At 47.3% G+C, this 23,219-nt stretch overlaps 1 protein-coding gene across 3 annotated transcripts in view; it reads right to left on the bottom strand.

Moving 5' to 3' along the window:
- The window catches only part of NEXMIF (neurite extension and migration factor), a 166,970-nt gene that overhangs the window by 12,196 nt on the left and 131,555 nt on the right, over positions 1-23,219 (bottom strand). For all 3 annotated transcript variants that reach the window (XM_088172961.1, XM_088172962.1, XM_088172963.1), the window contains one exon: positions 4,527-4,651. In XM_088172961.1, the coding sequence (XP_088029087.1) occupies positions 4,527-4,602 (76 nt within the window). In that variant the 5' untranslated portion in view covers positions 4,603-4,651. The remainder of the gene's footprint in view (positions 1-4,526; positions 4,652-23,219) is intronic.

The following is a 23,219-nucleotide window of genomic DNA, read 5'->3' as shown; positions in this document are numbered from 1 at the left end:
TTCTTGGTAGTGGAATGTTCTGTTACTGCCCAAGCTCATGGTTTAGTCCAAAATTATAGCCTCCCACCTGATGCCTTAAGTTTTAGGTTTTTCTGTTCTGCTTGGGTGTGCTTTGCTGTTGTGCTTGGGTGGTGAAGACAAAACAGTCCTAGTCCAGCTAAGGACTCAAGGACAACTGCTTCAAACTTCAGGCTCTAAGCATAAACAACATGAAAAGACGAGGGTGGGCAAGCAGGCAAGCAAGGAGGATGAAACGTCACGATTTGAGGCTATTAATTGGACAAGTGACTCCTGCATGCAAATGGACTGAAAGCTATAAAGGTGTGAGATCTCCTGACCAAGCTCTCTTTTGCTTCCATCTTGGAGCCGTCCAGGCAGAGGGACTTGTAGTGCCAGGGTGTGGCCTTTGAAGGCCTCTCAATAAATATCTATTTTATTCCCTTAACTCTGTGTAGCCTCTGTTCCAGCTCCCCTAGGCATCATACCCACCTTGTCAATCTATCCCGAATTCCCTGTCAATCCTGCTTTGTGCCAGCCCCCTGCTTGGAATTCCCCTTTGGAAATCCCCCAGAACTCCAGGTTTCATTAGTCCATGTGACTCAGCTTTCCCCCCTACCCCCTCATTGGACAATGCCTTTGTGGACCCTACCTTTTACCCCTCCTCAGACTTTCTCCAATTTGCTAAGAATTTGTACCTTCCCCTTGAACCTCCCCCATATTTAAGTTGTTGCATCTTCGCCATTTTTGTCTTTTGCCCCACGAATACCCCAAAGTAATAAATCCTTTTTATCCTACGGAACAGACCACCCCCTCCTCCTTGCCTCCTTCAATCTGACAGCCAAAAAGGCCATGGAGCCATAGCTGTGGCCACATCTAAGGCCTCCTGTTCCCAGAGTGTGACCCACTCCAGGCACGGGACCGTAGCGGCAAAGTGAGCGCAGCTCTGGTTGTTGTGTCAGGTTAACACCACCCTTGTAGGTCTCAGGCTTGCCAACCCCACTCCCCATCTCCCCAGGGCTTGGTGGTGACTTTTCCCAATCCCTTCCCAACAATCCTGCCCTCCTGGATCCTTTTGACGCGGTGCTGTGCGTGGAAGGCAGAGGTAAACATGCTGCTCCCTGCAGCCAGCTGGAAAAGGTACAAGAGCACGTTTAAAACACCCAACCCCATCCACTCTTCCTTCCTCATATCCATACGGTTACCTGGAAACTGCCTCTCAAACCTCACAATGTTATTAAAAAAAAACCAAACCAAAACAAGCCTAATAAAAATGTTCTCGTTAACACTGAAAAAAATTAACGGGAAAATAAGATTGTTAAAGAAACAAAGCACCCCCCACCCCTGCGGGGTCTGAGCTTGCACACACCTGAGCTGCTTTACTGCTCCAGAGTCAGGAAGTGATGGCTGATTTTAAAAACCCAGCGGTCTTTTTGTCACTGTCCACGCCAAGGGAAGGCAGAAGATAACACAGAGTTTAAAGCAATTATTGTTAGAATTATTGTGGGGTTTGCCATTCTTCCCTAATCGCTAAAAATGCCTTTTTAGTCAGGTAAGGATTTTTTTAACCTAAGGATTTTTTTTTTTTTAGTTTCACCTCGTTGCGCTTCTTTTATGTCAGAATAAAGTTATGAATGTACTTTTATCTGACTCCTGGCTCAACGGACGGTATGACCCCTGAAATTTAAATACAATGTCTTTTCATCCATGAACACGCTCTGATATCTCTGTATTAAAAAAATATCTATATTCCAATGAGTGCATTCATCCCAGCCAGAGAGCTCTGCTGACTTGGAGCCTCGTGCTTTTGTCATGGCTCAGGCCTCTCCTTTTTGGTGGCTCCACTGAAGGCAGAGGGGTGAAAGCTTTCCAAGGAGGGACAAGTGCTTTAAAACACAACTGGAGCACCAAATGGGGCATGCAAAGGGATTTATTTGGCTGTTGTGACCCTCCACAAGTGCTCTTATTCCAAAGAGGAATTCTCTTATTTCTGAGGGGAAAGTGAGTGTCCTGCACCCTTGGCAGCCTGGGTAGAGGAGGTTTGTGCTGGCACGATGGAAAACCCCTCAGGTGTGGAAAACTCCCCAGGATGCCATGGAAGGAGTGGGGTGCCTGCCTGTGCCAAGCAGGAGGTCAAAACCCCAATAATTTCATCCCCAAAACTCCCATTAGTTTTGTGCTGCAGGGGTCTTAGGGATGGAGTCATCAGTGAAGTCTGAACAAAGCACAAACTGCAGCTGGAGCCTCGCAGTGCTCCCAGGACTTTAAACCTTTTCCCAAAGACTCCCTAAGTCCAACAGAAGTGCAGTGCAATCCCTGTCATCATCTTCAACGTGAACAACTTAGAAAAGGCCAGACTGGCTTGCTTGAAAAGGGCTAAAAGAAGGGAAATAAATAAAAAAGCTGATTTATGAGTCCCTCCCACCAGTCTTCAGATCAGAAATGCAGAGGTGGTATCTTTTTCCTTAAGCACCAAAACAAATTAACCAGTGCAGTTCCACTTCAGAAGTAAAATAAAATAAAAATCAGCTTGGAGCTGACAGGAAGCATGGAAAATTTGAGGATAAAAGAAGAATGTGTGTGAATGCTGTAAGACTCAAAGAAGGGGGAGGCAGAAAGCTGAAATTCAATCTCAAAAGCTGCATTCAATAGGCAAAGCTGCTATTATATAAAATAAACTGTCTCTGGGCGTTTCTTTAGGTTTATACTTGTGTGAGTGAACTTAACTCTTGTGAAATACAAATGCCAAAACCTGATTTTCTGGGGCTCCGTATCAGCCTAAAATCAGGCCCGTGTTCAGCTGATGCTCCAAGGGAATACATTCACACAGAAAACGCTGGGGAAGCAAAACCACTTTTCCCAGTTTCACTCAGCATCCACCCAACAGCACATGGGCAAGGGGAGGTGGCAGCTCCAGAGCTTCGTGCTGGCTCCTGGCCTTGGATTCAGCAGCACTCCCACACACCAGTGTTCACACTGAAAGCTTAAACTGACAGAGGAGGGGCTGGCATGGGCACTGGGGAAGGAATTCCTGGCTCTAAGGGTGGCACAGGCTGCCCAGAGAAGCTGAGGCTGCCCCTGGACCCCTGGAAGTGTCCAAGGTTGGAAGGAGCTTGGAGCAACCTGGGACAGTGGGAAATGTCCCTGTCCGTGGCAGGGGGTGGCACTGGATGGGCTTTAAGATCCCTTTTAACCTGAAGCACTCCTTATGTCTAATTAAAGCACTTTTTAAGCATTGTTTAATTGAATTCCATGGAAGTGGCATGAGGTTCTAAAAATCCCCTCCTTGCTGATCAGGGCAGCACTCGTTTTGTTGGCCACTGGACCAGACAAAGGGACCATGGCTACAAAATCCCTTTGCAGCCCCAGCAGCTGCAGCTTCACCCTGTGTAGGCAGGAAGGAGATGGGCTGGCAGGGACAGATACCTCCCCAGTTACATCCCAGGGCCAAGTGTGAGCACGTCCCCACCTGCCACCAGCACGAGCTGTGGGGTCCTCGTGGGCTCCCACATGGCTGGAGCTGCTCCAAGGTTTTGGTAAAGAACAAGAACATTTGTTCTCTTACCACCTTGTTTAGAGCTGACAGAAAGATCTGAACATATGTCAGAGGACCAAGTCCTTGATATCTAACAGGATCAAATTTTATATATAAATAAAATCCATCTATCTATCTAAAGATTTATGGGCCAATACAAAATGTAAAAAGCCATGAAATTAAACATAAAACACATTGAAGAATGAAAGCATCAGGCTCTGCCTCCCCTCTGCATTTACTGTGGCCAGAGATTACAGTCCAAATGACCTCAGAAAATGCTCAGAGGCTTATTTATTTCAATCAGGGTTTCAGACAGCTGAGCACTGCTACTCCTAATTAGTTATTCTGAAAGCAAATATAGAATCAATGAAATTGATACAGACAATTTTGGGAGGCTGCTGCAAGGGGCTGATCCCTCCCCACCCATGTTGGTGGCTCCCAGGAACACGACCTGTCTGTGCAGAAAAGGGATTACAGCACAGGGAATCCCACGTGCTGGGTGATGGGACACAGGCAAGAACCAGCTCACAAATCCAACCTTCCCTTCCCACTAATTCTGGTTTCCTTCTCCTACCCAACCTTTGTCTCAGTTTGTAGGGACTAAGGATCCTTCAGCCTAATTTTGCTAATATTGGCTAATGGGATCATAATGCTAAGAGAGGGGAAAATTCCCAATAGATAGAGGGGCTACAAAGCCCTGGATGACTTTTTTACCCTAAGAAACCAAACTAAAATCTCTAATTCAAGCTGCATGTGCACACAAACATTTCCAGCCACGCCCATGCACAGGTAAAAGCAGTTCTTGTTAAGGCCTAAAAAGGTGTAGATTTATGGCTGGAACGATTCCTGTGCAGAAAACACCCATTTACTCCCCTGCTCCACCTTGCAGTGACACCCACAAACTGCTAATATTAAATGCACAGAAGGAATTAGGAAAATAAGTTGGCTTCCAAGTTGTCACTGCTCCCTCATGTACCATAATTAAGTTCCTTACCATTTTCTTTCACCCCATTAATCAGGATAGTTTCTTGGTCTTCTGAGGCACAATCCTGCTCTTGTTGGTCATCCATCAATTTAACCTCTTTCTGTTCACTCCATGCCCCACTGCATCTGGCCAACCTGCACATTTCCAGAAACACAACCACAGTCAGTGCAATCCCCAGGATCAGCTCAGGGAACCGTGAATAAAAAATAACAACAATAAAACACCCCCACACAGCCTCACACGCTGCCTGCATCCTCCTTAAGAGGACAAATCCAATTTATTTAGGCTCTCAGCTTGTCACTTTTCCACTCCAAAAGCCAAGTCCCGTGTATTTTCAGGAGGTGAAAATGTTGTGTATCAGCATTTCCTTCCCCAAAGTCCTGCTGTGGGAGGTGGAGAGGTGCTCAGCACCTCTGCAGGACCCTCCACATCACCCAGAATTGCTGTGCAAAGGCACCTTAGTCATGTCCAGCCAGTGGAGAGAGGAAGGAGAGGATTCATCCCAGTTCATCAACAGCAACTCTACGATGGAGCTGGAAAAAAATACAGGTACTGGAGTGACAGCTGCTCACCCTGCTATCAGCCACTGGCAGGTATGAAAATCTTCCCCAAAATGCAGGTTTTTTGTGGAAAACGATCTCCAGTCCCGCTGTTCACCGAGGGAGCTCCATCCTTGGAAGCCTCATTCCCCAGAGCCTGGGACTGCCCCTGCTCCTGCCGTGGGTGGTGAGGCTGGCTGGGCTTGGTGGGGTTTCACCAGAGCAAAGAACCTGAGCTGAGGATCCAGCCCAGATCTTCTCCCTTCCTCCACTGAGGTCCCCCCACCCTTCAAAGCCCCACCTGCCTATGGGGACGAGAGGGAGCAACAGAGGGATGTGGCTGAAACCCAGGCATGGAGAGCCCTCATCAGTGCTCCTGATCGACTGAATTTCACTTCTTTGACTGCAAATTCAAGTCAAAATCTATTTTATGCCCTTCTGGCAACTCAAACTCAATTTTTTCTCTCTCACAGAACAGGTACTAAGATTAGTAGCATCGGTTTAGGTGTTTTTCTGGGTTTGGGTTTTTTTTTTTGTTTGGCTTTTTACTTTTCACATCAACATTTGTCAGTGTCTGCTGTTCCCACAGCACTCACTGCCCTGGGGTTCAGCAGCCAAGCTTCATTCATATTCAGATTTGCAGTGGAGTCCTCTTAATTAACGTGAAATCTTTACAACCGCCTTAGTAAGTGAAACCTTCACCCAACTTAAAGATGTTGTGACACCGAGAGGAAGATAAGAATAACAAGCATCAGTAACTCCATTCCTTTGCATATTTAGAGGAATATTTAACTAACCCCGAGAGTTTTCCTTTGATGCAAATCCCCCTCTCAAAGCTCTCCAACGCCAGCCTGTTTGCTGTGGTAAGACCCCTCTCCTGCCAGCACCCTCCCCACAGCCTGAGCTCCCTCTGTGCCCTTTCAGTGCTGACATGTTGGAGCAGGAGACACTCCAAAAGCCAGAGCAGAGATCAGAGTTATTTTTCCATGGAGGAGATTAATGTCTGAGTGTGGAAGGTGCTCTGCATCTGCCACTGACAGGCTACAGCTTCGTGCCTCCTTGATAATATCTCCTGCCTGTTAAATGTGCCTTAATTAACCGAAGTATTAATAAATTAAGTTTTTAGAATATCTATTAATGAAAATATTAATAAAATATTGTCAGCCTTGGCAGAACCAGAGGGGTCTCAGGAGACCAGAGAGCCACCACTGGCTCCACACAAGGGGATGGGGCTGAGGTGTCACAGCATGGTTTGGGTGGGAAGGGACATTAAATCCCACCCAGTGCCATCCCCTGCCACGGGCAGGGACACCTTCCACTACCCCAGGTTGCTCCAAGCCCCATCCATGAGGAAGGAGTTCATCTTTCCTTGATTGTGATGGATACTCAAGGGCCAACCTTCGTGGAGAGAGCAGAGAACAGACAGGGGGGCAAACAGTGAGCACAGTGAGCAGCCAAGCAAACAGGCACAAAGGGGGAGTTTCCAGACCTTTAATCTCGTAGTATTATGATTTTTTGGGATGTGTGTGCACAAGGGGGAGGGAAGCACAGCAGGGATGTTCCTGGTGGATGAGATGCAAAGGCTGGAGAAGACAATGAAATGCAACAACAAAGGGGATGTGCTTGGGGACAACTCTTTCCCTCAACTGCAGTGACCCAGAGAGCAGAGCTGAGCTCCAGAAACCAGCTGGGAACTCAGAGGGGTCCAGATGGGTGATCCTCCCACAGGGTCAGACAGAGATGAAGTAACAAATGGGACAGACAATCCAGGTTTGCTGAGACCTGCTGAACAAGGGGACCTTTGGGACCAGTGTGACCAGGAAAGGTGAGACCCCAAAAGGGACAGGGAGAAACAGCAGCGACTGGGAAAGAAAAGCTGACAAAGGGGCTGGATGTGATGCAGAACAGGAAGGAACAGAAGGTTGGGGATAACAAAGAGGAGAACAGCTGGGTCCCAGGCAAGAAAAACTAAACCTGGAGAGGTCTGGGGGACAAAGGTGGTGTGCAGAGAATACACTGGGTAGCAGGAGAACACAAGAGTCATCTGCAGACCGAGGTACAAAAGGGACAGAATACAGATTTCAGATGGTGTCAGGCCATTCACATGGGGTCATGCTATTATGAAGAGCTGGCAGGAAGAAAATGGGGCACCAGCTCCAAGTTTATGAACTTGAATGGAGCCAGAGTGGATGGAGGAAGAGGATGGTGGGAGGAAGGCAGAGGGCAAAGCCTGGGGTCAGATGAACTCCAGGCCTCTGGAGGAGGAGGAGGATGGGAGCACAGCAGGAATGGCTGTGCTTCAAGGACAGGCACAGCACGTTCACTCACAGGCAAGAATTCAGAAGCACTTTTGCTGATTGCACCACGGACTTCAGGGCATCAGCCTGCTAAGATCACAGCTGGCACCACAGAAAGTCACTGGAGATGGAGGGGAAGGAGCAATAGGAAGCAAGCAGTGGAGCTGAACAATAATCCAACTAGTTTTAAGCACAAGATGGACAAATTAATGGGCAGAAGGACAGGATGCAGAGCTGTGGTTGCAATCCACAGGGCTCAGTGACCTGGAGAAACCCTTTCAGCCCTATGGCTCAGGTCAGGGGAAAGATTGCAAGTGCCTCTAAAAACCCTCAGCATGACAGCTGAGGAAATTCCCCATTCCTCACAATTCCTGTCAATTTTCCTGTTTCTAGTGCTAACAGGGCCATACAGAAGCTGCTAGTGGCCAGCCCACGTGCACACATCTGGAAGAACACAAACACAGCAACACAAAGGAGCCTCTGCCACAAACCTTCTCAGCCCAGGGGGCCAAGAAACCCAAAAAACGCTTTTGTTCTCCTTTAAAAAAACCTTCTGAGACACTCAAGAGGTTCTCTGGGTGTTGGTGTTGCTGGAGTGGTTGGAAAATGATGTCCCAGCTGAGGCCCCTCCAGCTCCCTCTGCTCCCAACACAGAGCAAGATCCGGGTGGAATGTCCCTCCACCAGCTCCTTGGAGTAAAACCAGATTATTTCTTCCTCTAGAAATTCCTAGAGTCACGAAATGCCAGAATGATCAGGGTAGGAAGGAACTCCTGAACAGAGAAGGAAACACCCAAATGACAAAGCTAAAAATCCTGGACACCATCCCTCACTCACCTCCAGTCACATAAATGATGGACCTGCTGCTCACTTAAGCCCATCCAAACTTTAGGATTTAAGCATGTTCCTGTTAACACTGATTTTACAAAGACAAAAAGGGGAATGCCTAACTTTTATACAACCAAAAATTTAAAAAATGCATCTGCTCAATGGCTACCCTCTACAAAGAGAGCAACAAGTTGTTTTACTTCTTTGTCAGCCAGAAAATGCCCATTTCCCCCCGGGCTGGTGCAGCTTTTCTGAGTGAATGTTTACACCTTGCACAGGTCCATCACTTCACCCTGCCAGGGGTGCCATGGGGAGATGACATCCCCCTCAGCCTCTCCAGCTCCACACACCCCCAGATGCCAACCCAAGGAGGAATTGTGCCAAGGGACCTGCTGGAGAGGTTTCCTCCCCCTGAGGACTCCCTGCAGACTCTTCTTGGGAAGCAGCAGTGATTTGGCTCATGGCATTTCCCAGCAGAATCAGGGATGGTCACAGTGATGCCCTGGATGCACTTACAGGGGATAAAACAAACAAGTTGGTCATGATTGCCACAGAATCCAATGCTTGGCCACTTAAATCTCTGTATCTGTATCTCTATATAATCTATAAATACAATTATTTATCCACTGCTGGTGGTTGAACATCACCTCGTTCATATTTCCTGGGTACCACCACAGAGCTCAATACTCTCTGCCCAGGCAGAGGAGGGGAAAAAAATCTACCATTTAAAAATAAGAAACAGCCCAAGAGCCTGACTGGAAGTCCAGCTGCACACTGGGCAATTCTATGAGGTGGATGAGATTCTGAGCTGGTGATGGCTGCTCTGGAATTAAAGTTGCAAGAGTGTTTAATCTTCAAGCTGAATAAACAAAAGGTCACTCACACCCAGACAAAACCCAACATGCCAGCTCCTATTTACACACAGCTTCCACATCCTGGGTGTTGTAGCTCAGGAGGGCAGATGGAGAGGGAGTATCCAAAGGGAAGGAGAATCTTTTTATGGAGAAGTGGGGGAAGAAAGCGAAGGAGAAGAAGAAGAAGCTGTGGCTTTTTTTCCTGCAGAATTGTGAATAAGTGCAGGTGTTCTATATATGCAGTTGTATCTTTCAAAAAAAGAGCTTTAGAGAAATTAATTACATGTCAGAGCCTCTGACAGGTCTTTTAAGAATTGTGATACTTTTGAATGAAAACATTATATACTTAAAAAGAAATACCATGTAAATGTCTCCGAGATATTTACAGTCAGTGGAGTAATAGTAGGAGAGGATTCAGGAGGAGTGGATGGGGGATGCTGAACACACCATGCTCCTCCTCACCATGGCTCCTGCCCCTGCAGGACCTCAGCAGCTGCTGCAGAAGCTCAGAGCAGAGTTCAGGGCCAGGAATTGTGTGGGAACAGAAACCAAGCTCTCCCCAAAATGCTGAGCCACCTCTCTCCCCCTCCAGGCTCCATCCCTGAGCTCCTCTCAGCAACAAGATCATCACACACCCCTCCTGCTGTGCTGGCACAGGCAGCTGGACCTCTGGAGAGGACAAGAGCCAGGTGATTTTCTGCTTGGTTGTTTTTTTCTTGGGTTCTTCTTCCCTTTTTTTCCCCTCTTTAGTCCCACAGGACAGAATTTCCCGTGGAGAAATTGTGGTGAGGCAGCAGCAGAGGCCACAGCAATGCCAGGCTGGTTGTTCACTGACCTGAAGGATGCTGTTCTCCTACCAGATTCTGAAATTCCCTGATCTTTTTCTTCCAGGGATGCCATTTGATCCTGGCTTTTTTACTATAATTTCAGAACTGGGGGATGAAGTGCTCAAAATTTTCACTTGCCAGCAAACCAGGGTGTGTTTCAATACTAACAGCACCTCTCTGAGTAGAGCTCTGTTTCCATGAATTTACATTTCTACCTAGGCTGAGTGTCTCTGATTTTTGCCCGTGATAAGGAAAAAAATGCAGAGTAGCTGAGGTTTCCAGATGTGACAGGGTCAGAGGGGTGAAGTTCCCAAGGAAAGGCACAGTGTGAAACCATCCTCCCACTCTGCCCACCACCCCAGCCCACAAAGGGATGTTGGAATTGAGGGTTCTGGTTTCAAAGCTCTTTTCCCAGGAAAATCTCACAAGGAAATTGCATCTCCCAGCACTTCCCTGGGCTTTTCCTATCAGTGATGGTGAGTACAGAGGAGAAAAGCCCAAGTGAAGGAGAAATAGGAAACAAAGAAGGGTTTTGTGGGTCAATCCCAACAGTGAGACATCTAAAACCCTACAAGAAGGTAAGGCCTGACAGAGCCAACATTAGCTGAGAACAGGTTCAGGTAGAAATACAGATAAAAGCCTCCAATTAGGAATAAATCTGGGGGGGAAATAAAGTTGATTTTTAAAAAAGGAGCTTGCAAAGAAAATGGAGAACACAAAAACCATGAAAAGAAGAAACAATTTCAGAAGTGGTGTGTTCCCAGAAGGTGTAAAGGATGGATGAGTTGTTAATATTCATAGCAAGCCTCCACTTTTCCTCAGCTGAAAGCAGATGCAACAATTACTGCAGAGCCCAAGCCCCAACTCCAGCAGACCCCTAGATATGATATTAAGAACAAGCTATTTAAAGGCAGCTCTCATATAAATGACAGCTTCTGACCTTACTCGGGGAGGACATAAGGTGTGAGTGTTTCAAGACCTGTCACAAACAACTTTAAGGCAAAAGGAAGGAAGTGAACAAAATTACAGCCTTTCCTGACAAAGCACACGTTAAATACCAAAGGAGCTTTCTCTGTAAATGTATTCTCAGACATCAAGAGCAGCAGCGCATCACAAAGGGAAAAAGGTGGCAATTAAAATCCTGGAGGAGCTGAAACGCTTGAGGGAACGTCTGAAATGTGGAGGGTTTGAGCATCAAACTGTCCTGGGTTAGGGAAGGCAGAGCTGCCAAACCCCAGAGAGGAGAGCTCCAAAATGCAAAGCAAGAAAGGGAAGACTCAGGGAAGAGTCACTGGAGAGAAGGAGAAGAGAGAAAATGGAAGGGAAAAGGATGGTCCAGGGCCACACACAAAGGTTGGTGGCCTCAGATGAGCACACCCCCACCCCACGTCCCCACAGTGACCAGGAACCTGAGAAAACCTTGGTGATTCAAGAATTAAATATCCCTTTTTACCGGGTAAATATTCCCCTGGGAATAATGAGGGTGAGGAAATGCAGGAGCCCAGGTGGAGCTCGTGAGGGTTTCAATGAGTGCACCCCATTTTGAGGACAAGAAGCATAAAGAGAATTCCTGCCTACCAAGAGCAAGGGAGGATGATTAAGAAGAGTCTCTGGGGTTTTTTTTGGTCATCCTCTCATATTTTATAGAAGTGGAAGGAAATGAAGCAATAATTAGTGTCAGCAGCTGCATAGTTTTGAAAAGCACTGGCAAGTGAGGGGGAGATTTTCATCTCCTGAAAATGACTAAGAGCACAAACTTTGGTTTAGCTGTGATGGCCGGAAGTAAAAATATTTCTAATTAATGGAATCACAGAATGGTTTGGATTGGGAAGGACCTTAAAACCCATCACCCACCACCTGCCATGGGCAGGGACACCTTCCACTGTCCCAGGCTGCTCCAACCTGGCCCTGGACACTTCCAGGGATCCAGGGGCAGCCACAGCTTTTTTTGGGGAACCTGTGCCAGGGTCTCCCCACCCTCCCAGGGGAATTTTTCCTCATTCCTAATCTGAATCTCTTGTCCTTGTCTGGAGAGTCTCTCTCCACCTTTTTTTCAGGGCTCCCTTTAAGCAGCATCTTTGCCAGCCTGTGATGCTGCTTTTTGTCTTTTCTCCTTAAAAGCGACTGGATTCCAAACATTTTCACTTCATCTCTGGATACAAAGTTAAGATAAATCAGAAATGTTAAGGGGCCGGGATTTCTGAGGAAATTAGAGTGGAATAATTAAAAACTCCAACTCTCATCAATCTGCAAAGGTTGAAAATTCAGCAGGATCGTGGGGTATTAACCTCACAAAAACACGAGGGCTCTCCAAAGCTAATTACGTGTCAGTCTGCTCTAAAATAACAAAAGCCAATAAAGAACAGTTTGGGATGGAGATTTCTTGATGGGCAGAATTGCTTCATTTAAATGAACTTATTACCCAGATTCTCCTTCTGCTGCTGTATTTATGGATCCATTGACAAAGCAGTGTCTGAAAAGCTGAACAAACTCTTCCTGTGAACCTCATCAGGAAATAGGAGAGGCCAAGGTCAAGTGCATTAAGATTAGAGAAGCTGATGAAGAAAGGGGATGTTTCAGAGTCCCTCACACACTGGCTATTATGAAAGAACTCAGCTGAAGAAGGGTGTGTAAAATTTTGTTTAGAGATATGGATTCATGCAGAGCCAAGACAGCACAAAGAGTTGGATTGCACAGGGAAATGCTGAAGAAAAAGTCTCAGTCCTAAATTTTGCCACTGCCTCTTTCCCTATGAGAAATATTCTCTTCCCTGTTAAAAAAAGAATGCCAGGTTTAAAAAAAGAAGGAGGAAAAGTGGAATTTTTTTTTTTCTGTACGAATTTGTAATATATTAAAGTTTGGACTAAGGAGGGTAATTAGGCTGGTGCTGGAGGAGGATGTGAAAGCTCATCAGGATATTTGCAGTAACCCTAGTGGGGTAAACATTTTTCTAATATCTTCAAATTAGAAATTTTATAGGAGAAAAAGAAATTTTAACAAATCTCGTTTGTCTCTTATTAGCAATTAGCCGGCGTGGACTCTGGATAAAAAGTGTTAATTTCTAAAGTACACATAATTTTCATAAAAGCACAGATAGGAAACCAAACAACAGAGTGCTTGGCTGAGGCACAGGAAGGAATTAAGCTGGAGCAAGGGAAGGAAGGGCTCATTCCTTCCATTTTTACTCACAGAAAAGTTCAAGGAGCTGCTGTGTTCCCTTACTATGGGACAGGGATGTCCAAAAACTAGATATAAATATTATATTAAATATCACTATCATTATCTCTATTTAATATTATCAACATTAAATATTAAATATCACTCTCATTATCTCTGTATAACTGTTTACTATACATATGTAAAATAAAATATATATATTTATAGCATTAAAATATATATTAAATATATATAGAGTAATAAACGAACAACATAAAAATAAAAAAGAAAATACCTTAAAATAACTTTATAATACTTATATCCCCAATCATCTGTTCTATTAATATTAAATATTAAGTTCTACAATCTCAGAATTGTTTGGGCTGGAAGGGCCCTTGAGCAGGGCCATGCCATGTGCTAAATCCTGGGCCATCAGCTTCAAGAACCTAAGGATTGCCAAAAAAAGAGGCAAAGGTGAGAAATCCCCCCCAAAAAGGGTGATGTGGAAGACAAAATCCCCTTAGACATTACATTCGAGTTTCTAGCCAGATCCTTTGAATATTCCTGAAGAACTCCCAAATTTCAGAAGGATTTTTCCTTTCTCTGTCCATATAAATGACTGCACTGATAGCAGATGGGCCCTTCCATACGATTTCCTTTTTCAACTTCCAACTTCATGCAATTCCTGCAAATTCCTTTGTGCTTGGAAAGGAATGCCTGTGCTTCAGCTCCAGCTGGGGTTACTTCTGCTCCTTTTGTTTTGCTTTTAAAACCTTTAATTACACAAGCAGGTAGCAACTCTTAAATACATCATCATCATCATCATCATCATCATCATCATTTTTCCCTGAGCCTACCTCAGTGCAGAGGTTTTGCCTGGCAAGGTGAGCCTAAAAATGACCTACACTTAGGGCAAACATGCAGCACCCACTGACTTGGGTTTATTTTCCTGAGTAGTTTCCTACAGCTGGCACAGCTGGACCATGGATTTTACAGGTGGAACAGCCTCCCAGTCTCATCCAAAGCATCCAAAGCAGTGAATACCTCTGACTATAAAGGGAATCAGGGGAGGTAGGAAAAGGAAATGATCAAAACACTTATCACACTGAGAAAAGAACTTATTAGGCCCGATAAGGAGTTGGAATTGATGACAATTATAAGATACCATCCATTTTTAGCTAATAATTCAGAAAATGGATGAATTATTTGAGGAATAATATGTGATCATTTATTTAAAGACTTATACTAATGTATACGCTGGAGGAAGCGGAGCTGAGGTTGTAGGAACACTTTAACACTTACATTCCTGGATGGTTCTTCCTTTCCACTCCAGTGCACAGATTTAATAGCACTGGATTTAGTTTTGGGGTTTCAGGGCCCCTATAGAAAACATCAAGCCATTTTCCAAGGCTGTTTTATACACAACCTACTTTTCCTCCACTTTCCTATTCACGTTTGAGAAATCCACCAATATTTTGCCTTCGAGAACTGGTTCATTTATTCAAAATTCCCAAACAACCCCATCCCCACTCCACAGGCCTTAGCAGATCACACAATTAGATGGAAACAACAATTACATCTGAAGCCACGTCTCTTAATTTTACTTGGAAAGATTTTGGGTTCCGCCAACGTCGAATTTTGAAAGCAAAATCCTGCATTAAGAGAGATTGCATCTCCTAAGATATCAGTCCAAATCTCCATCCGTATCCAGGTAACAATCTGGAATGCTGATATTTAAGAGGAAAAAATATCTGGACAGCTGCCCCAGCTCCCTGGGAAGCAATGTTTAGTTAAAGTCTTGGATATCACTGAAAGAAGATGTGGAGATGTCACACTGAGGCTGAAGCATTTTTTCAAGCGCTGAATTATTCACCCGTGAATCTCAGATGTGAAATCCAAATGCTCCGGTACTGCCCCGGCTTTAGACAATGGCTAATTCCTTTCTGTGCCACTGCAGGGTCTCTTCATCAGCTTTCTTTCATCTATAATCACAGCCAGGTCATGGATTATTAGTCATATTCAGTGCAGAATTCAAACCCTGCTACACCAATCAGTCAGGCTGGGACTCCCCCGGCGTTAACACCGCGGATCCGGCTGCTCCTGGCACGGCCCCACAGGGCACAGACAGCGACAAATGCAGCAGCCACTCGCCCAAGGCAAGGGGGATGAAGCCCTGAGCTGGGAGAGGACACAGAACAACCAGGGGCTGGCAGGGACCTGCCCCAACATCCCACCTGCAGGGACCTGCCCCAACATCCCACCTGCAGCATCGGGCACGGCACAGGGGAGCACAAATCAAGGTTTGGGCTGGAAAGGATCAAAAAGATCAGCTCATTCCTGCCATGGGCAGGGACACCTTCCACTGTCCCAGGCTGCTCCAAGCCCCAATGTCCAACCTGGCCTTGGGCACTGCCAAGGATCCAGGGGCAGCCACAGCTTCTCTGGGAATTCCATCCCAGCCCTTCCCCACCCTCCCAGGGAACAATTCCTTCCCAATATCCCACCCATCCCTGCCCTCTGCCATTGGGAAGCCATTCCCTGTGTCCTGTCCCTCCATCCCTTGTCCCCAGTCCCTCTCCAGCTCTCCTGGAGCCCCTTTAGGCTCTGGAAGGGGCTCTGAGCTCTCCCTGGATCCTTCTCCTCTCCAGGTGAACACTCTCAGCTCTCCCAAGCTGCTTCCAGAGCAGATGAAGTCAATATGTTTCCCCTCCATGTGAATATAGTGGGAAGAAAAAAATCATAAAGACAGGCATTTATCAGCCTTTGCTGGAGGTGTTACTTTGCATATCCAGCCATGAGGATGCAATTGTTTCATTAGGACTTCGCTGGTGTTTGTAACGTTTAATGAGTCTTGGAGAACAGAGGAAGAAAATACTACAGGCACTGCCGCAGCCAAGATAAATAGGTAAACATCCCCTGCCTGACATCACTTAATGCATCACAGCTCTGCTCACTCAGGGCAGCCAGGAGATCAATTCTTCAGTAAAAATAAAAAACTCAGCCCCAAATCTGCGCTCACAACGCGAGCGAGGCAAGGGACGATGTGACAGGAGGGAAATTCAGCTTGGCTGGATGCTCCAGGCCTCTCTTTGTCTCCTCCTCATGCCAAGCCCTGCTGAGGGCTTTGCTTTCCACAAAATAAGGGTTTTGTCACTTTCCCTCAAAATAAACAATCCGGCTTTTACAAAACTTTCTCAGGAGTCAGCGGGGATGTGTTCCCAGCCTCTCAAGGACGCTTCATTGTCAGTTCCAAAGTACCCCAGATAAACTGAGAGCAATGATGGAACTGCTAAGGAAAAGTAAAACCAAACAAAAGGCCCAGCTTCTCCTTGGCAAAGCTAAAAAACATTTCATATCACTTCAAATCCCATCTTATTTCTGGCTATTTCTTCCTTTCTTTCTTTATTTCTTTCTTCTGAGCCTCCCACTGTAAAGACTAAGATCTCAACAAAGACAAAACCCATCCAAAAACAGATTAATAGATGCCAGCTGAAGGCTGAATTCATGGTTTTGTACCAATTCCCCTGGAAAACCCAAGACCAGAAAACACACAGGATGCACCTTGAGGTTTTCCCCTTGGGTGGCCTTTGCTCATGTCCCCTCTGTGTCACCCTGACCTTCAAACACATGCCAAGATTTAAGGGATGACCACCCTGGTGACATCCTGACCATCCTGGCTACAAGTTTGCCCAAGGGGCAGCACACCTCAGTTTCCAAGTGAAAGATGGATGTGATGGGTGGGCACCCAGAGCTCCCCAACCCAAAATCTCCACCCCCCCAACAGAACATTGGCTGATATTCCTCCCAGACCCCTGCAAACAGCAAGGAGAGGGGAAATACAAAGGAAAATGGAGCCCACAGGCTCTGGCTTGGCAGTAAAAAGGGAGAAAAAGTGTCATGGATGTGGCTGCACGGTGCCATCTGTACCCTGTGCTGCTCCAGCAGCTGCTGCCAACGCTGTTGGCCTGAGCTGGCCAAAATCCAGCAATTTCCACCCTCAAAGTCAATGCTAGTGGATGACCAGGGTGCACAATTATCATCTAAAAGAGGAGAAGGTCGCTCCTCTTCTAAACCTCGCCTCTAAACCTCCTAAATCCAGCCGTGCTGCTGGGATAAAAGGAGGTGGGGAGGCTGTGACCTTCTCATCCCATGGCAGCACAAGGAGACACAGCCACCTCCAAGGGATTTAACAAAATCCCTACAACACCTCGTTCCCTTTCAGCCTCAACACTCTCCACTCTGCAATCAGAAGGGGTGCAAGGCAGGAGCCTGGGGACCCTGCATGTCACCAGAGGCACCTCGAGTCCTGCTCAGACTTCACAAAGCACCCAGGGCTTTTTTGGGCAGCAGCCTCCGTCTATTTTGGGCTCAAACTGATTGGCAATTTTGAAGAACGCGCTGCAAATTGCTCTGCTAATCACAGCAGCTCCAGCCACGGAGCTGTATTAAAATAACATCAGTGCTGAGACACAGAGCTGAGATCAGCCAGGGAATGCTGAGCTGAGGCTGCCTGCTCTGGAGCCTGCCTGGAATGCTGCAGCCTCCCCAGTTTCTCCCTGCTCTGCAGTGATTCCAGATTCCAGATGGCTGCTCGTGTCAATTCAACAATAACAACACTCAGGGCTTCAGTATTTGCAGAAAAGCAAGTGGTTTTGTGGTGGCCATGGCCCTTCCCAGGCTGCAGGTGCCTTCCCAATGCCACCCACATTGGCACACACAGATCATGCTGCAGCTCTGCACCTCTGACATGCTGAGTGTCAACCACACCTGGGAAAGGCCATTCATCCAGCTGAAAAATAAGGCATCTCTCCAAGGAAATATTGACAAGAAGAAGATTTTAAATTCCTCTTATTGTCTCTAAACCCCTTCAGTGGAGCCAGGGCTTTGTGGCAAAAAGGGTCTGCCCCAAGCATGTGGGTGTCATTGTCTGACCTCAAACCCTGCTCAGCTCTGCCTTCCCCCAGCCCTAAACCAACAGAGCCTCAGGGAGCATCCTCTGTGTCCCAACAGCCTGCAAGGAGAGTCTGTGCCTCGATCCTCTGAGATGAAGATGAATGGATGGATCTCTCCCTTCTGCACCCCAGGTGAGATCCCAGCACCTCCCACCAGGGTCTGGAGAACCTGGGGCATCGAATCCCACTCCAAGACAAGGAATGTCCCACCATGGAGACACAATGAGATCGTGACACCGTGTTGTCTCATTGTCCAACTCATCACTTCAGATTTCTAATGAGATAAAATGAAACCAAAAACCATCCTTCAAACTCCAAGCACTCAAGGCTGGCCCTGGTCACTGCCATGGGTCAACCAAGCCGTGGCTGTTTGGATTCAGGTGGTGGAGCAGAGGGCAGGATCCTCCTTGGGAAGGGGCTGCATCCACGTGGGACACACACCAGCACGTGTGGGGGAAACAGCTCTTCAGGAGATGAGGATTAAAAACCTTCTGGCAGAAAAAGGAGTTTCCTGTGTGCTGAAGGGCGTTCCCACCACTGACTGTCCCAAAAAAACCAACAAAGAGGGAAGGGGAACAATGCCCTCTCTGCTGGCTGGCAAACACAGAGGTGGAGATGGAAGGACAAATCACCCAGCTCCCCCTTCCACCATTTCCCTTAGACTGGTGAAACATCCTCCACAATGGATGGAATCAAAGTCCACCTCCAAGTTCAAGAACACATTTAATGCAGATCTATTCACTTCAAGGAGTGTCTGCACAATGGAGAGCTTTCCCCTTCAAAAATTATTCCAAACTGCACGCCTGCCTTTCATTCCTCTGCATCTTAACATTTAAAAACTACAGCATATGTGTAATGAAGACACACTTTGTATAAACCACAGCTTCTTCTAAAAAGTAGATTTCACAAAGACTTGCCACGGTACAGGGACAAGGACCACTTGTTGAAAAATTACTTTCACTCTGAGAGTGGAAAAGTCATATTTGTACACACCCTAAGTGGTGCTATTGTTGAGCAATTTGATAGAAGTCCAGCAAAACACGCTGTGCAGGTTTTTATTTAACCTCATTTAAATCAAATTAACCAACAGGGATGGTGTCTAGGGACAAAGCAGAGTCCTGCACATAAATGAACAAAATGTATCACTGAGTGCCACATCCAGTCTTTCCATAAACACCTCCAGGGATGGGAACAGCCCCTTCCAATTCCTAATCACCCTGACTGTGAATAATTTTTTCTTAATGTCCAACCTGAACTAGATGAGCTTGGAACCAGATAAGCTTCAGAGTCCCTCACAACCAAAATCACTCTGTGATTCCAGGATTTGCTGATGGAAAGATTTGGTACCACTGCAAGAGTGACAAATGTGCATAAAAATGAAATAATAGCAAAATCCCTCTGACCATAAAGCCAGTGTGGGAACAGAGCTGAAAGTGAAGACATTCAAACCACACAAGAGGCTTTTAAAATGAAAGTCAGGATGAAAAGTGCATGGGGTAAGTGCTGCCCAGGGAGAAGAGCCTGGGGTTTGCTCACCCTGAGCCCCAGGGATCCATGCCAGGGAAATGCCACGTCCACCCCAAAATGAGGAAGTTCATTTGGAAGATTTAGACTCCTGGAAATTAGTGCAGAGCTCCAGATAACAGAGCAAACAGGCTGCCTAAAACTGACCTGGGATTTCATTAGAGCTGTTAACGGTGGGGAAAAAAAACCTTCCCAAATGTGCATTACAAATTCAGTCTGTAGAAACTCTTTCAAAGGTATCTTGGTTAAAGCAAATGATGTGCAGGCGTTTGATTTGCAGGAAATCTGGGATTCTGCCCCTGGGAGCAGTGGCAGGAGCAGCAGCTGGTGGGAATGGAGGCTGCAGGCAAAGTGGGGCTGAAAGTGGGAGGGACAGGAAGGAGCCAAAATCTTTGTCCTGGTCCTGGACCTCTGATGAACTCCACCTGCAAAACCCCAAAGCAGAACTGATCAAATCTTGTCTTTGCTGAAAAAAAAATCCAGCTGGGAGTTTGTGGACTCCAGCATGGAGGATGACCACGGTGGGATGAAGAGTGGTGGGCAGAGATGTGCAAGAGGTGACTGCAGTGTCACTGCAGCCTTTCTGCACTTCCTGACTGAAGAATGGGAAAGTGGTCTGGAGACACTGACACAGACTCATAGAATAATAAAATGGTTTGGGTTGGAAGGGACCTTAAAGATCATCCCATTCCACCCCCTGCCATGGGCAGGGACACCTTCCCCAATCCCAGGCTGCTCCAAGCCCCATCCAGCCTGGCCTTGGGCACTCCCAGGGATCCAGGGGCAGCCACAGCTTCCCTGGGAACCTGTGCCAGGGGCTGCCCACCCTCCCAGGGAGGAATTTCTTCCCAATATCCCATCCATCCCTGTCCTCTGGCAGTGGGAAGCCATTCCCTGTGTCCTGTCACTGCAGACCCTTGTCCCCAGTCCCTCTCCAGCTCACCCAGAGCCCATTTGGGCACTGGAAGGGGCTTTGAGGTGTCCCTGAGCCTTTCTTCACAGGATAGGACTTACACCACTTCCATCACCTTTTTTGGCCTCCTCTGGACTCGCTCCAGCAGCTCCATGGCCTTTCCTGTGCTGGGGACTCCAGAGCTGGAGGCATCACTGCAGCTGGGGTCTCACATGAGCCACCACTGTGAAATATCCATCCTGTGTCTCAGCAAGAGAGACAAGAGCAACAAAATCCCACTGAATAAACTCCAGAGCAGTGCATAAATTAAGTCCTAAAGCAGTCCTCTAGCTGTGCCCATGGCTCTTGTTTAAGGAAAAGGCATTAGCACAGCATCTTAAAGTCACTTAGAGGATTCCTGGATATTACCCTGGCGAGGTGACGCCGCCAATGATGCTGCAGGCAGAGTCTCTTTTCCCACCCTGGATGTTAAAAATGGGGATTGGCATGTCCAAGTATATTTAAAGCACAGGGGACAGGCTGCTCTCCCAGCAGGACAGAGCCTGCAGCAATCCAAAGCCGTGGCTTTTGGCTCGCCACGCTGGAGAGGTTAATGGGGATGGAGTCTCCCAGCCTGTTTGCTAAACCCACACCATATCCCTGCTAAAAACCTCAGAGCAGGGGCTGATAAATGGGCTGTGCTGAGCTCAGGGCTGCACGGCTCACGCTGCACCCCAAGAATTGTGAGTGGTTTCAAAAAGAGCCAATTTAACCCGGGAGAAGCTGTCAGTGCTGGAGTGAGGACGGGAGCTGTCAGCTCAGCCAGCCCCTGGCGCCGCTTCCCAGGGCTGGGGCTCTGCTCTGCAAGGTTTATTTGTGAGTTCGTGGATATTTGAAAACATTTAGGGGCTGGAGTGAGTCCAGAGAAGGGAAGGGAGCTGGGGAAGGGGCTGAGCCTGGAGGAAAGGAGGCTCCTTCTGGCTCTCCCTAATTTCCTGATAGGAGGGGACAGCCAGCGGGGTTTGGGATCTGCTGCCAGGGAACAGGGGCAGGAGGAGAGGGAACAGCCTCAGGCTGGGCCAGGGGAGGCTCAGGGTGGATATTGGGGAAATTCCTTCACCCAAAGGGCTGCCCAGCCCTGGCACAGTGGTGGAATGCCCATTCCTGGAGGGATGTAAAAGCCATGTGGATCTGGCACCTGGGGACAGGGGTGACTGGTGGCCTTGGCAGTGTCAGAGAGATTTTCCAGCCTGAATGAGCCTGTGATTCCATGACTGTGCAAGAAAACCAGAGCTCTTCCAGGGGCCAGCAGCAACCTGAGAGCTACAGCCTGCCTCACCCCTGGTTTAAATCAATTTATGGGATGGGTTTAGGGCTTCTGCTTTGGGTTCATCCTCACCTGAAAAACACAAAGGTCTTGCCACAGGAGTGACTTACCCCAGCAAGAATTAAGTGCTGTAGAAAAGAAGCAATTAAACCACTCACAGTGATTCAGTCCATAAAACATTTTCACTGCTATTTGTCTGGGAATAACTTGCTAGAAATGACAGACCCCACTTATGTGTAATGGGTTTTGGAAGAGGTGGGAATCCCCTGGGACAAGACACCCAGGCATCCTGTAGTGCTCTGATTCTGCACCCAACCCCAGCCAGGGCCCACTCCTCCTCACGGATCTTTCCAACATTAATGATTCTGTGAAAAAAAAACCCAGATCCAAGGAAGCACTGAAAAGCACAGCTCAAGGTGGAGACCTCCAAGCCTCACATCAACTGAAGGCATCTTTAAAATCTGAGAATATTAAACATTTCCCGGCCTTTTTTCTTTAATATCAAAGAGATAACCCATCACAAACCGCTCTGGAGTGGCCCAGAGAAGAAGGGCCAGGCTGGGGGTGCAGAGGATGCTCACTCAACATCCCTGAGCAGGGAGCTGCCACTCAAACACCTGGAAAACAACCAGCCAGGGCAGGGAGGAACAGGGTAAAAACATCTCCCAGTGGTGATTTTGGCCCCCCACCCACCTCTCAGCCCCACACTTGCTCCAGGCACAGCCAGGCTCCCTCAGGAACCCTCCCCACCCCATCAGCCCACGGACAGGCAGGAAATTTCCATGTGCAAGGTTTATCCAGTCCGTGCCTCAGTCTGCCAGATGACAAACGTCCTTGGCTCCCATTTACTTCAAGATGTGCTGAGAGCCTTTCAGAAATTAAACCTCTTTATTCCGAGGTAAATGACGCATGTTTTGCTGCACAATCTCCTTCCCTATTATCCCCCGTGCCCAGCACTGAATGCAGGTGTCACAGATGGTGCAACTCCATCCCACTAAAGGGTTTTCTCCCTCCTTTCTTGGAGCCAGGAATATTTTCTCTCAATAGCAAGCAGATCTCTGGGTTGAATTAGCTCAGTTGTGTCAGGTCACTGCTGCAGCTCCGCTGTCTACCAGCACAGATTTCTCTCACTGTTGCTTCTCCTGGCATGGATCTGCCAGGATTTCTTTAGCAGATCCCTGATATCTGTTCTTTGGAGAGATGGGGAGGAAAATGACAGCGTTCCTCTCACTGCCCCACGGAATTCATGTTTGGATTTAAAGGGGTGTGATCAATTTGGAGCTCAAAGCACTTCCAGGGTTTTTTTTTCACCTCGGTTAACAATCCAGCAGTGCTGCAGAGAGGAAGGATTTTAAATTATCTAAATTTAGTGCCCCCAGCTCGCCCTGTGTGATCAGCTCTGACTGTCTGGTGTCTTTCCCAATGCTTGAGCTCCTGAAGTGGAGACCTGAGAGTCTCACCTGAACCAAAGCCCGTGCCTGGCCCAGCAAACTGCACAGCAATGCCT

Source organism: Sturnus vulgaris, chromosome 14, assembly GCF_052056855.1.
Source record: "Sturnus vulgaris isolate bStuVul1 chromosome 14, bStuVul1.hap1, whole genome shotgun sequence".
Taxonomy (NCBI): Eukaryota; Metazoa; Chordata; class Aves; order Passeriformes; family Sturnidae; genus Sturnus; species Sturnus vulgaris.
Note: the sequence above shows the minus strand (reverse complement) of the source record. Positions and strands in the feature narration are given on the sequence as shown.